The sequence below is a fragment of the Nansenia antarctica genome (genome assembly GCF_963989245.1).
Source record: "Nansenia antarctica genome assembly, chromosome: 14".
In the NCBI taxonomy this organism is placed as follows: domain Eukaryota; kingdom Metazoa; phylum Chordata; class Actinopteri; order Argentiniformes; family Microstomatidae; genus Nansenia; species Nansenia antarctica.
In genome coordinates, this window is record NC_137684.1 from 9,778,727 (window position 1) to 9,793,697 (window position 14,971).

Genomic DNA, 14,971 nt, shown 5'->3' on the forward strand with positions numbered 1-14,971 from the left:
TCGGGGTACTCAAAATCCTTAACTCGCTTAAATAAAGATGTTATTATGATGTTCGTTTGTTTTTTTCAAAGACACGCTCAAACTTTTTCTCAGTCCAAACACACCTGTTCAACTTCCGCTCATGCGCATAGACGGCGGCTCTACCTCCTGAGCCACTCTACCTCCTGCACCACAGCCACCTCACGAACACAGCCATAATGAAAAGAACCTCTTGCATGGGCTTTAAATGGGTATTGCATTCAAGCAACAATAATTATTGCTTTAAAATGAATTGACCTTTAAGGGCCACCATAGATGTTCCCATGTTGAGTTTCCATTTCCCCCTCCCCTGCTCCAAGAGGATGAGAAATGACAAATACATATATTATGTATAATATTAGCTTACACTGCACTATTGATTAGTTCACAGACTATTACAAGGGTAGTTCACTCTTTCTAAACCGCCTCAAACTATCTGTCTCAAACGATGCCGTGTTGGGTCCTTGAATTTGAGGGAATTGAGTCTTGAAAGTCCTTGAAAGGTGCTTGAATTTGATGTCTCAGAAGGTGTGGGAACCCTGAGTCAGAGCCGGGACCCAGAGTCGGGAAGTTTTTGGGTTCGGGGGTGGACCCGTTAAGACCTCCACTCTGATGTGTCCCATCTTCCCATGGTAACGTCATATCACAAGTTTGGAAAACAAAATGAGACGGTATAACTCTATCCCTGTGTGTGTTTGTGTGTGTGTGTCAGGTGCCCTGCTGAAGGCGGTGTGTGTGTGCAGCGGCCTGGTCACCTTCCCTTCCCAGCAGCCCCTGGAGGAGCAGCTGCTGCAGAGGTGGGGAGTGGGGGTGGAGATCCACAGCTGGTCTCTGCTGCCCCACGGCTCTGGACTGGGTAAGAGAGAGAGAGAGAGAGAGAGCCGTCAGACCCGGGTGGAAAACAGTCTGGGTTTGACTGAGTTGGTCTAGCGCAGTGGAGCCAATGCAATAGTCCCAAAAGTGCAAAGACAAACCCATAAGGTTAAAGCAAACGCTCAAAGTATTTGAATTTTTTTCAAATACTATTTTGACACAGGTCTGATCGCCATGGTGCTGGGAGGAGGCTATGGTCTATTATGGTCTATTTCTATTACGGTCTATTATTATGGTCTATTATTATGGGCTATTACCTCTGAGAGGAAAGGTTGACACACGCACTGTCATGCAAAATGCGTTCGAGCAATTGCGTGCCAATGCCAGAAGAATGTTAATACAAGGGAACAACAAGCCGTTACTTCCTGTAAAGTCTGACATGTACATTTCAGCTGTGCTTTATCCCTTCTTACTTCTCTTTCCCATCCGTAATTTGATCTTTGTGGAGTTAAAGAAAAATAGGTAAAGAAAGAATCATTCAAAATTCTCAAAGAATCTGAATGCAACTCCCTTAACCCCTCCTCTCCTCTCCTCTCCTCTCCTCTCCTCTCCTCTCCTCTCCTCTCCTCTCCTCTCCTCTCCTCTCCTCTCCTCTCCTCTCCTCTCCTCTCCTCCCCTCTCCTCTCCTCTCCTCTCCTCTCCTCTCCTCTCCTCTCCTCTCCTCTCCTCTCCTCTCCTCTCCTCTCCTCTCCTCTCCTCTCCTCTCCTCTCCTACCTGCAGGTACCAGCAGCATCCTGGCGGGGGCGGTGTTGGCAGCTGTGTACAGATGCACCGGCCGCACCTACGACACAGACTCCCTCATCCACGCTGTCCTGCACCTAGAGCAGATGCTAACCACCGGTCAGATAACACACACTCAAGATGCACACACACACACACACACACACACACACACACACACACAAAGTTATATGCATGAAGGCTTCGTTTGATTTGAATGTGGGGTTTGGAGGTGTTTTCATTCTGTTCCATAACTGTGTTGCACATTGTTCATGTTTGCCATCTGAATCTGGGGCTTGAGGTTGTTCGCTGGTGAGTATTCACCCCCCCCCCCCCTTCTCTCTTTGTGTTTTTCTCTCCCTCCCTCCCTCCCTCTCTCCCTCCGTCCCTCCCACCGTCTCCTAGGTGGTGGATGGCAGGACCAGGTGGGGGGTTTAGTGGGGGGGGTGAAGGTGGCACGGTCCAAAGCGTGTCTCCCCCTCCGGGTGGAAGTGGAACGTCTCGCTCTGTCCCAGGACTTCCTGGTCTCTCTACAGCAACACCTCCTATTGGTCTACACCGGCAAGACACGGCTAGCACGGAACCTACTGCAGGTAGTCACACATCTCTTACTGATATGAAGCCTCGTCTCTTAAGTCAGACATGTTCCTTCCTCTGACAGATGACATGTTTCCCGTGCTTCCAGCTTATCGTGTGCTCAACAATTGGCTTCTGTGTTCTATAGACAGAACAGGAGGGATGTGCTTACACAGGAAATCCGGTTGTCATTATTTCCCTGATCCTCCTCTGGTTCCTCCATTTGGGGGCGGCTGGGGCGCAGGAGGTAGAGCCGGCGTCTAATGATCGCCAGATCGGCGGTTCGAGCCCCGGCTGGGCACATGTCGAAGTGTCCTTGGGAAAGACACTGAACCCCAAATTGCTCCCAATGAGCCGGCCGGCGCCTTGCATGGTAGCTTGTCATCATTGGTGTGTGAATGTGTGTGTGAATGGGTGAATGAGAGGCTGTTGTAAAGTGCTTTGGAATAAGGCGTCTATATAAGTCAGTCCATTTACCGTTTTTTTCATTCTGAACCCCACATTAACTCATCATGTCTCTGGAGAGTGTCTGTCTATAGAAGGAAGATTTTTGTCTTCTCAAAAGCTTGATTCGTTGTTTCCACACGTAGGGCATGAACTGGTATTTCCACAATTTGTTCAATAAACTTTTCAAAGGTTAAAACAAATAGTCTGGCTGGTTTGAACCTTGCCTCAGGTGAGAGCGGTTGATTTTAATTGAAGGTTTATTTTCTTGACATTTAACAGAAGCCTTCATGCAAATCGATTTGCAATATATACATCTGTCTAAGTAAGTGAATCATCTATCCATCAGTAATCATACGAAATAATAATCTATGCCAAATCCAGGGTCCCGTTACAATGCTAGAAGAACATAATTTACTAGTCAGAAAGGCTTCAAACACAATTGTAGTTATGTCAGTTCTCTAATAAATTAGCCTATGCCATCATTTTAAACATACATTTTTAGATTAGATTCAACTTATTGCAGAGTACAAGCATCAGACAACGAAATGCAGTAAAAAGTGTATGTCAGAAGTGGGATTCGAGCCCCCGTCTTAAAAATTATGAAGTCATCCGGAAATAGTTGTTACTATAGTAACGTTAGTGTTGGTAGCTTGGTTGTGGTCGTTGAGCGGGCGTTAACCCACAGCTAGGCCACAATGCTTGTTTCCAACATAGTCCTCCATTATTGTGTTCTCCTACTTGTGCTTTTGAACCACAATTTAACTACAACACTCCTGCTGATCCACTTTGTCCTCAACATTGGAAGACAAGAGCGAGAAGAAATGGTGAACAAGTGTATCCAGCTTATGCCGTTCATGCCAGCCAGAGCCACCTTGAGTGTGTTCCCCCTGTGTCTCACCTGGTTGACTGTTCTAACAAAACCTCCCTCCTTCAGTCCCTCACAAACTTTTTAAAAGATCACTAGGTCACTATTTCTATGTTTTCTTTCATCTATGTACTCCATGATATTTCAATCTTTAATTATCTGAAGGCAGACTGCAGTCTCCTCCTCACTCCAGAAAAGCTGGCTCCTGCTAGTCGCCATCGTGGCTTGCTATGCTGTCCCTAACAACAACAAAACCCAGGATTCCCTGCGAATCGAGCATGCGCAGACGTGACTGAATATTCCGGAAAGCGACATTTTCCGATTAAGGTGTATACATGTCACAATATTCAGATTCAAACAGGCATATGCCAGGGGTCTTATTCGGAATATTCTCCAAATATTCTCCTATGGCCTTAATCCGGTTCTGCACGTGTTTACATGACTCTTACCCGACTAGTGAGCATATTCTGATTAATACAGGAATATGGTGTGCATGTAAACTTATTTCTCAGGGATGAGACTATATCTCTACAAAATAATGATGACTATCAATCCTACATCAATGTCTTAGTGAGTAGGCAACCCATGGTTTTGGCTGTCTGTCTCATACATGATTTCCTGTCTACAATACAGAAACCAGACAGGTTTCTTTTGTTGCAACTTTTTTATTTTTGGCTCTATCTAGTCGCTACACTAACATACACGTCCTTCCTGTGTCTTTCACAGTAATGCCACTTCTGACCACTTCCTGTTTACATTATACAGTAGCAGTAGAACACTTCCTGCCAATGCTGCAATTTCTCTTCAATTATTGAACAAAGGAATCAAAATAAGTTAAGAGTGGCCTTATCTACTTCATTTATGCTCATCTGCACTTCTTTAAGGATAAGACTAACAAAAACGGTGGTAAATGCCCACCTGGAATAATACTGTCTTACCTGTCCTGTCCTGTGACTGTCCTGATACTTCAGTGGAGGAAAGGAGATGAGGAGGGGAAGCCACAGGTCCTAAACTGATCACTCTTCCCTCTGCCTCGTCCCTAAACCTCAGTTTTTAATGTGAGTCAATGCCATGTTAAGGTTTGTCCTGACTGAGCTGAGTGTTTCTCAAACCCCACCTTTAAGTGCTGTTCTTAGAACCAAGGGTTGGAGATTCCCTATCCCAGGGGGCATTGTAATAGAGTTTATTCTTCTAAATCTGTGGTCAAGAGCATCAAGATCAGCTGTTCCTTTCATCTTATTGATGGCTTTTTTTTCCCACCACTTTTGTTTTGTTTTATATTCATTCTAAATACATAAAGGCTGTATACTGAATACTAAACTCTGGTACTGTGATCAACTTCACGAAATTATCTGTTTGAAATAATATTAGTAATCGAACATCAATAAAAAGGTCACCTTTCAGCAATATCTTGGGAATATGTAATGAGGGATTAAGTCTGTCCTAGATCTGATCGTTTTACATTCCTCTACCTAACTCTAATCTACCTCTCTCTGTCACTAACACTTGTTAACCATTTGAGACCGGGAGATAATATTGGGTAGCCTACCTAAACTGTGTTGTGTTTGGCAGGATGTGGTGCGGAGCTGGTACAGCCGCCTCCCTGCCATCGTGGAGAACGCTGAACAGCTGGTGGACAATGCAGAGGAGTGTGCCCGTGCGTGCACTGAGGGTGAGTGAGGATGAGTGAGAGTGAGACTGAGGGTGAGTGAGAGTGAGGGTGAGTGAGTGAGCGTGAGGGTGAGACTGAGGGTGAGACTGAGGGAGAGTGAGAGTGAGGAATGGAATGGAATGGACTTTATTTGTCATTGCTACAGTACAGGTACCAAACAACGAAATTTAGGAGGGGTGGCTCCCCTGGTGTTAGGAAAGGGAAAGATTTTTAATTTTTTATTTTTAGAAAAAGCATAAAATCACAAGAAGGTAAGGAGCTGGTTTACATCAATAAAGGCTATGTACACAATCCACTGTACTATACTGCACAGATAGTCAACTAGGGTTGTCATATTGCACAAAAGTATTTTTTCACGTTATTTTAAAGTGTCACAGTTTGCAGGCTTGAAATGTACATGTTTGTGCCTCAGCACTAGCTGCCATACAATCCGTCCGGACTGTCCTGAGCCCAGAACTTAGGCCTTTGCTGTGTTCAGGGCCTTGACGGCCCTGTGGTAGAAGCAGTTCTTCAGTCTGTTTGTCTTAGCGGCCGGGGTCCTGTACCTCCTATTCGAGGGCAGCCTGATAAAGTGTACGTGCCCAGGGTGGGTCGGGTCCCTGGAGATCTTGGAGGCCTTCCTGAGACAGCGTGTGTTGTACAGCTCTTCCAGAGAGGGGAGGGGGGCGCCGGTGATCTTCTGTGCTGTTCTCACGACTCTCTGTAGCGCGTTTCTCTCCCCTGTTGTGCAGCTGTGGAACCAGTTGCAGATGCCGTAGGTGAGGATGCTCTCCACTGCGCCGTGGTAGAAGGCCACCAGTATCTCCTGCTTGTTGTGTTCTTTCCTGAGGCATCTCAGGGTGTATAGCCGCTGTTGTGCCCTCTTGATGGTGCCTTTTGTGTTGTTCTTCCAGGCCAGGTCATCCCGCATGTGATGTCCCAGGAATCGGAGGGTTGAGACTCTCTCCACGCTCTCTCCGTCGATGAGCAGGGGCTGGATCTCGGACTTTTTCCTCCTGAAGTCTACGATGAATTCCTGGGTCTTTGACTTGTTTAGCAGCAGGTTGTTAACCTTGCACAGCTTGCTCAGTTGCTCTACCTCATCCCTGTACGCCGCCTCGTCCCCCCCCGAGATACATCCCACCACGGTGGTGTCGTCTGCAAACTTTACAATGTAGTTGCTGGGGTGGACGGGGGTGAAGTCGTGGGTGTAGAGGTTGTAGAGGATGGGGCTTAGCACGCAGCCCTGGGGGGACCCAGTGCTGAGGCTGAGGGCTGTGGAGGTGTGGGGGCCCACCCGCACCCTCTGGGGGCGGTCGGTCAGGAAGTCCTTGATCCACGCACATATAGAGTGTGATAGACCCAGGTCTAGTAGTTTGGTCACTAGCCTGTCTGGAAGGATGGTGTTGAAGGCGGAGCTGAAGTCCACGAAGAGCAGTCTCGCGTAGCTGTTTCCCCTCTCCAGGTGGGATAGAGTGGCGTGGAGAGTCGTCGCTATGGCGTCCTCTGTGGACCTGTGGGCTCTGTAGGCGAACTGGTATGGATCCAGGTTGGGCGGGAGGCGTGTGAGTATGTGGGCCCGGACTAGTTTCTCGAAGCACTTCATGATGATTGGTGTGAGTGCCACCGGGCGGTAGTCGTTTAGGAAGCTCACCGTGCTTTTCTTCGGGACTGGGATGATAGTTGAGGTTTTCAGGCAGGGTGGGACGGTGGCCTGGGACAGGGACTGGTTAAAGATGTTGGTGAAAACCCCGGCCAGCTGGTCGGCGCAGTCTCTCAGCACCAGTCCCAGGACGCCATCCGGCCCGAGGCTTTCCTGGGGTCCACCGCCTTCAGTACGCGTCTCACCTCATGCTCTGTGAGGGTGAGGCTGCTGAGAGCTGGAGAGAGTGGTGTTTGTGTTGCGGTTACCTCCGTTCGCCCCTCGTCGAACCGGGCGTAGAAGGTGTTCAGCTTTCCCGCCAGCAGGGGGTCGTCCTCTGCGGCTGTGAGCCTGTTGGCTCTGAAGTTTGTCATCTGCTGAACCCCCTGCCACATCCGCCTGGAGTCGTTGCTCAGGAGGCATTCCTCAATCTTCTCTCTGTGCTCTGCCTTGGCCGCTTTGATGCCGCGCTTTAGGTTGGCCCTGGTGGAGCTGTACAGCGGTGTGCGCTTCCCTGCGAAGAAGGCGTTGTCCCTCTCGTTGATCAGTTTTTGGACCTTCCCAGTCATCCATGGCTTCGTGTTGGGGTAGACCCGGACCCGTTTGTCCACGGTGACTGAGTTGGTGCAGTTCACTATGTGGTTCAGAACCGACGACGTGTACTGTTCCAGGTCCTCATGCTCATATTCCTGCCATAGGGTGTCATTTAGGCAGATCTGCAGTGGAGCGGACCCTTCTGGCCAGGTTCTGACAGTCTTAGTGGTGATGGGAGCACTTTTCCCCATTGTAGTGTATGCAGGAATCAGGAGGATTGACACATGGTCAGACATGCCTAGATGAGCTAGCGGACTAGCCTTGTAAGCACGTTTGATGTTGGTGTATACCTTATCCAGTGTTTTTTCTCCTCTCGTTGCACAATTCACATGCTGATAGAACTTGGGTAGTACTGCCTTCAGGTCGACATGATTAAAGTCCCCCGCTATGATGTGAATAGCCTGTGGATCAGTGCTTTGTTGGCTACTAATGACTTCATATAGTCGCGCCAATGCTACTTTGCTGTCTGCGCTAGGCGCTATATACACACATGTAATTAGCACCGCGTTAAACTCCCTAGGGAGGTATGTGGGTCGGCATTTAACAGTCAAGTATTCCAGGTCTGGGGAGCAGTGGCTACTTACAGTTTTCGTGTTTAAGCACCAGCTGTCCTTCGTAGATATAATGAGGCCGCCTCCGCGGGTCTTCTCACTAAGCAGCGTTCGGTCAGCGCGGTGCAACGTACGCCCCTCCAAGCTAACAGTAGCGTCCACAATGTTGTCATTTAGCCAGGTTTCGGTCAGAATAATCACACAGCTATCCCCCACGATGTTGTTTTTGGCCACCTGTAGTCTCAGGGTGAGTGAGTGAGACTGAGGGTGAGTGAGAGAGAGTGAGACTGAGGGTGAGAGAGAGTGAGGGTGAGTGAGAGAGAGTGAGACTGAGGGTGAGTGAGTGAGGGTGAGACAGCTGGTGAGTGAGTGAGTGAGAGACGCCCCCTCAGACCAAGCCACGGTTTTGGGTAACTGAACACAACGTGACTCAAAAGTGACCAAATGACACTAAAAAAATCTATCTAAAAAAATCAGGCCGTACTGCACATGAGCTTTTCGACGGAACTCGTAAAATTAACACAATCACACACTGAGCATGAGACCAGCCAGATAACAATGCAAATGTGCTTGCTAGCATGAATAGAAACTTTTTATATTCTCTTTTGTTGAAGTAATAATAAATAATAATAATAATACATTTTATTTATGGGCGCCTTTCAAGGCTCTCAAGGACACCTTACAAGACAGTTTAAAACCACATATCAAAACATTAAAATCAACAAAGCAAAATGAGATAAAAACAGCAAAATCAGATATAACAACAAACAAAATACAGGAGATCAAACCAAGTAAGCCATTGTGAAAAGGTGTGTTTTAAGAAGTGTCCCCCTCTCCCCCCTCCCTCCCTCCCTCTCTCTCTCTCTCTCTTTCTGGAAGGTTCTCTGACCAGGCTGGGGGCGTGTCTGGAGCGCTCCTGGCAGCAGAAGAAGGTGATGGCTCCCGGGTGCGAGCCGGCCGCCGTGCGGGCCATGATGGACGCCCTCCGCCCCCTGGCCCTGGGGCAGAGCCTGGCCGGCGCTGGGGGGGGGGGCTTCCTCTACCTGCTGACCCGCCAGCCCCAGCAGGGGGAGACAGTGAGGCACATCCTCAACAATACACACGTGAGTACGGAAGGAGAGAAACGGAAATGGCCACTATGTTGCATTCATATATCCTACTGAGCACTTATTCATGTCATTAAGGTAATGTTGTTTGTGTCATGTATGTAGAGCTCTAGAATCTAGAACGTAGAATTTCCGATGAATGTATTTGCAGTTCATGAAATGGCTAATAAACTTTTACTTCTTTCCAAGAGGAGAGCTGATCTATCAACTTCTGGTTGGCAGTCTTTACATGAGTTTAAACAGGGTTCCCGCGCCGGTCGTAAAAAGCCTTTGGGCCCTATTATGCACTTCTTAACTTGCCGTCTTAAGTGTTAATTAAGACTCACCGCCAGGTTAAGACCTACCCCCACCCTTATTATGCGCTTCATACGCGCTACTGCTATTATGCAGGTGTCGATAGGCGCCCACACATAAGACGTAAAACTCCCGTGCATATATTGCTCATTGTGGGAGTGTTCATATGTTAATGAAGTGCACTAGGCGCCCCTGCTATTATGCGATCTGACTTTGCTCCTATCGCTAAGAAGTGGTTTGAAAAGTTCTTAAGTTTAGACTTCATGCACGTTTTGAAACACGAGCGCGCCTCCGCGGTTTGCGCATGCATGTGGGCACACATGAACACGCACGTGGCTCCACGGCAAGACGTCAATTACGGTCACAGTATAAATGCTTTATTTCAGAAGGGAGAGGCAGAGAAGCGCGCTGACCTCCTTCTCAGGACTTCCATAATAGCATAGCGCTAATGACTCAACGCAGCCGGTTCTTAAAGGGAATGGCACCTGGCACGCTGATTGGGTTGATTGAGAAGACGCCCAAAACACACCCATGACTAATTTCTTTGCTTAGCGCCGGGTTTTAGGCGCCCACTACAGCACGCATAATAGCAAAGTGGCCTTGACCACGCCTCCACGTCTTAAGTTTAGATCTACCGCCTCGTCTTATTGATGAAGTACATAAAAGGGCCCCTAAAGTCTAAAATCCATCAATCCGATTTATAAGGCCTAAAAAGGGAGCTGTCCTGCAAGGAAGCTTTTGTGCACTTTGTTCTCTTCACGTTGAAGTGACTTTCTACAGTTAACTGTTAATGTTAATACATTTACTTTTGAGTAATTATCTGACTTATTTATTTTATATTAATTATCCTTCAGACTTTTTTGTCTGTATGGCAGTGAAATCCCTAATTTCATCACCTCGAGGATGACAAAAAGCTATCATATGGTTTTGCGACAGGTCTAAAATTCTATTCAAAGAGGTCTAGAAAAAGGCCTAAAAGGGTATTAAATTTGACTTATTGAAACTTGTAGGAACCCTGTTATGGAGCCAAAACAAACCAGCATTGCCTATTGTGTATCACAGGGCCTTGGAGACTTCACTGTCCATTCAGTTGAGCTGGACATGGAGGGGATCTCACTGCTGGAGCCTTCCTGAGACGGACAGACGGACGGGGCGGACAGACGAATGAACATGGACGGACCTCACCACTGCTTTACTGTCCCGTTACTTACTGTCCCGTTACTTACTGTACACTGTGTCTTCCTTAAGTTGGCACATGCCTTTTGAAAGGAATTTTCACTGCCACCAACACATCTGCTCAAGTGTTGTTGTGAGACTAACTGTTATTGGAGTGTTCAGTAGTAATTATAAAGATGAAATGTGAAAGCAGTGTTAGCTCAGAGGACCTTATTAAGTAGTAACCCTCTGACTCAAAGTTACAGTACTTAACAAAGTTACCACCACTCAGTCTTGAATATACTGGTCACGGATCATATTGATGTGGTTACTGACACGTCAAATCATTATCCAGGCCTCGTAATATCTGTTGCGCATCTACTGGTAGTCCGCTTAACAAGCGGTCTGGAAGTTGACTATTAGCTTTAAGAGATTGTTACCTAACTTTTGTCATTCAACAGTGTCAAACACCTATTAAGACTTAAATGGGGCATGAAATGTCTCATCGGAGCCATTTAGTATGTGATTGAAAGTAAAGCATAACTTATGTTTAGTGTTCATGTATCAAGTATGTTTGCTAAGATGACGTTGTCTTCCCGAGATCTGAAAATATGGACAAAGATCAACCAGTGCTGTGGTTTAAAGCATCTACTGTGTCATTTACTCCTTGATCATGATTAATATGACTCTAAATAAGGACGTATTACTATACTATAGCTACTATAGTTTGTAATCATGTTGTGAAAAAGTAATACCTCTCCTTGAGCGCAACAAATGGGTCAGAGACATGGAGTGCTGTGCATAGCTGCTTTAAAGGTACAATATGATTGTTACAGTTGTGCTAACTTGCCATGGTACATCAGTAGCAAGTAAGGAATGATAAATAACATGAACTGAAGAGCGCCCAAACAAAGCCTTTATAAAACCTGGTGTTGTGATGCTTACCTATGTTACACTTTGTTTGTTAAGGATATGCACACATTTGCCGCTATTAGAAAACATAGCATGTTATGTTCAGTATGTGTGGCCAGTGTGAGATAAAACGTATCTTATTATCTTACTTATCTAACACTTCACCTTTAATGGTTAGTGTGCAAGCTTGTATGTTACATTTAAGTTGTTACATGGGTTTGAATTCAGCCTTGGTTGGACGAGGATCAGCTGTTACACTATTGCATGTTGACTAGTCACACAGTCTGGCTCAGAGTTGCAGGTGCAACATCACACCATGTGTGTTTGTTTTGCTTAGGGAAGGTGTGAGTGTGAGTGTGAGTGTGAGTGAGTGCTGTGGTGGAAAGCATCACACAGGCACCTCAGTACTGCTCTCACAGAACCAACGCCATGGTTCAGGTAATGCACCAGTGTTGTTGTTTTACATGTATTCAAATAGACCCTCATGGGCCACAACCTACAGGCAGACAATGATTAACTGTTACACAAGTGTGAGCCAGAACAGTTTTTTTTATATAATGAATTCAGCTTTACTGTGTGTTGTGTCCTGTTTATACCGCCAGTAGGCGCTAGTATGCAAGTGATGTATGCAGTGACGGAAGTGATGTATGCACTTCCGGAGGTGAAGAAGAGGAGTTGAATAAATGGCGAATTGAACAGCAGCTGCGTGTCTCCCGGTCTCATTCTTTTACGAACTACTTTCTTACTACAGAATACCACATTTTTGGCGACGAGGATGGCTATTTCCGTACCCTTACCTACACCGTTCATGCCTGTGCCAGGCGAACCTGCTATTTCTTTTCCTACTTGGTTGAGAATGTTTGAAAATTACATGCTCGTAATTGATGCTACCGGAGAAAAATGGCCGGAGGAAAGAAAGCGCGCGGTGCTTCTCCATGCACTTGGGACCGAAGGACAAAGACTGTTCTACACTCTAAAGGATACGGGTGTTACCTACACTTCTGCCGTGGATGGACTGAAAAAGTACTTTGTTCCTAAGGTGAATGTGATTGCTGAACGTCACAAATTTCGACAGAGAGCTCAGGGTCCTGACGAGACGGTTAATCAGTTCCTTGCTTCATTACGCGAGCTAGCTGCAGCTTGTGAATTTGGTGCCATGGAGGAACAAATGATTCGTGATCAACTGATTGAGCGTGTTGCTAATGCACGCATACGAGACAGACTTTTGCTTGAATCGGACTTGTCTCTGGACAAAGCTACTTCAATGGCCTTACAAATCGAGGCTGGACTACGGAACTCCAACGTTCTCTCTGGAGCTACAGCTTCGGTGAGAGCCATCGAGAAACAGCCGACGAGGAGGAGGTTCGACAAGGGCAAGAAGAAAGGTCCGACGACGACTGCACCTGCCACGGTCTACAGCCAGCCAGCTACAACTGGGAATCAGCGCGCCTGCTTCCGATGCGGATCCACAGGACACTTAGCTAACAAGCCTACATGCCCGGCGGTTAAGGTGACTTGCAATACATGCGGAAAAGTTGGACATTTTTCCAAGGTGTGTAGATCGGCTCAAAAAGAGGTGCGTGAGGTGATGGTGAATGACGTTACTGTGCTTTACATGCAGGGGGCCGTCGTGAATGATAAAATTATGTGTACTGTACGAGTTGATGCAAATTATCATTCCCATGATGTTGAGCTGATAGTGGATACAGGCTCATCTGTTTCTATTATTCCAGAGAGTACTTACCAGACACTTTTCCATACATGTGTCCTTGCTGAGCCTACAGTGAATCTGCTTACTTACTCCAGAGAGAAAATTCCTGTTAAAGGTTGCATGCATGCTACAGTTGTTCATAATGGACATTCAGTTACAGGTTCATTGATAGTGGTTGAATCAGGAAATGCATTGCTGGGACTAGATTTATTTGTAGCATTGCAGATGTGCATTGAGGGTAACAAAATTATTACTGTTAGCCCTGCTAGCTCTCCTACTGTGCTCCGAGCACCTACTGTACAGAGTACCACTCCACAGACCGAACCAGAGGTTCTAGTACAGGAGTTAGGGTGTGCAAAAGGTTTTATGCACAAAATACAGGTTAAACCAGATGCTGTGCCAGTACAGCAGAAACTGAGGAGGCTTCCGTTCTCAGTGAGGCAAGCTGTGACCGATGAGCTCGCAGATCTACAGGAAAAAGGCGTTATAGAACGTATAGACGCATCTCCATGGGTTTCCCCTATAGTTGTGACCCAGAGAAAGGGGGGAGGAAAGCCTCGCCTGTGTGTTGACCTCAGAGAACCTAATAAGGCAATCATCAGTGACTGTCATCCCTTACCGCACATGGATGAACTGTTCGCTGAGCTCCGTGGAGCCACAGTCTTTTCTACTATAGATTTAGCCTCTGCTTATCACCAGTTGCCATTGCATCCAGATAGCCGTGATTTAACTGCGTTTATCACGCATGAGGGTCTCTTTCGTTTCTGCCGAGTGCCATTTGGCCTCGCTTCTGCTCCTTCAGCTTTTCAGAAAATGATGTCGACTGTACTGACAGGCCTGCCAGGCGTACAGGCCTACCTGGATGATGTGATTTGCTACGGCATCACACAGCAGGATCACGATGTCAGCCTACGGAGAGTGCTACATGCTCTAAATGAAGTGGGACTTAAACTGAACATGCACAAGTGTAAGTTCAACCAGAAAGCTCTGCGCTTCCTGGGCCACACTGTGTCCAAAGATGGTCTTCATCCTGACCAAGACGGGGTCAGTGCTGTGGCGAACGCACCTGCCCCGCACGACACATCCTCCCTGCGGTCCTTCCTAGGACTTGCATCGTGGTATAGTAAATTCATACCTGACTTCTCTACTGTGGTGGAACCGCTACGTGCTACACTCAGGGAATCTACTGACACTAAGTTTGAATGGACAGCGGATGCAGAGTCCAGTTTTACTGAGGTTAAGAGACTGATTACTGAGAGTCCTACCTTAGCATTATATGATCCTGAGTTACCTACTTATGTCACTACCGATGCTTCTAACTATGGATTGGGGGCTGTAATGAGCCAGATTCACCCAGACAATACAGAGAGAACCATAGCTTTTGCGTCCAGGACACTTTCTCCTGCAGAGAGAAAGTACTCTACCGTCGAGCGTGAGGCGCTGGCATGCGTTTGGGCGGTGGAAAGGTGGAGAACCTACCTGTGGGGACATCGTTTTGTCCTACGCACAGACCACCAAGCGTTGACAACCCTACTCACTTCCAGGGGTACGGGTCGCGCAGGTCTGAGAATAGCGAGATGGTCTGCACGTCTACTATGCTTTACTTATGATGTCACTTACCATCCAGGGAAACGTAATGTGACTGCTGACTGCTTGTCCAGACTCCCTCTGCCTTCGACAGGAGAGGTGGAGGAGGAGCCAGACATGGTGGCTACTGTGTTCACAGGTTCCTCACATGCCATATCTGTGACCGAGTTCACTGCTGCCTGTGAGGCCTGTCCTGAACTGACTCAACTGAGACAGCAGATACAGAAAGGTTGGCCAAAATGCAGTAAGAATGTGACAAAGGAACTTG

The 14,971-nt window shown here is 47.1% G+C and overlaps 1 protein-coding gene across 1 annotated transcript in view; it reads left to right on the forward strand.

The window, feature by feature from the left end:
* The window catches only part of LOC308169814 (L-fucose kinase-like), a gene marked incomplete at both ends in the record, with an annotated part of 34,000 nt that extends 23,528 nt beyond the window's left edge, over positions 1-10,472 (forward strand). The window contains 6 exons of the mRNA XM_080544557.1: positions 731-874; positions 1,613-1,732; positions 2,018-2,205; positions 5,073-5,172; positions 8,818-9,041; positions 10,401-10,472. Coding sequence (XP_080400683.1) covers positions 731-874; positions 1,613-1,732; positions 2,018-2,205; positions 5,073-5,172; positions 8,818-9,041; positions 10,401-10,472 — 848 coding nt within the window. The remainder of the gene's footprint in view (positions 1-730; positions 875-1,612; positions 1,733-2,017; positions 2,206-5,072; positions 5,173-8,817; positions 9,042-10,400) is intronic.
* Positions 10,473-14,971: the final 4,499 nt, after the last annotated feature.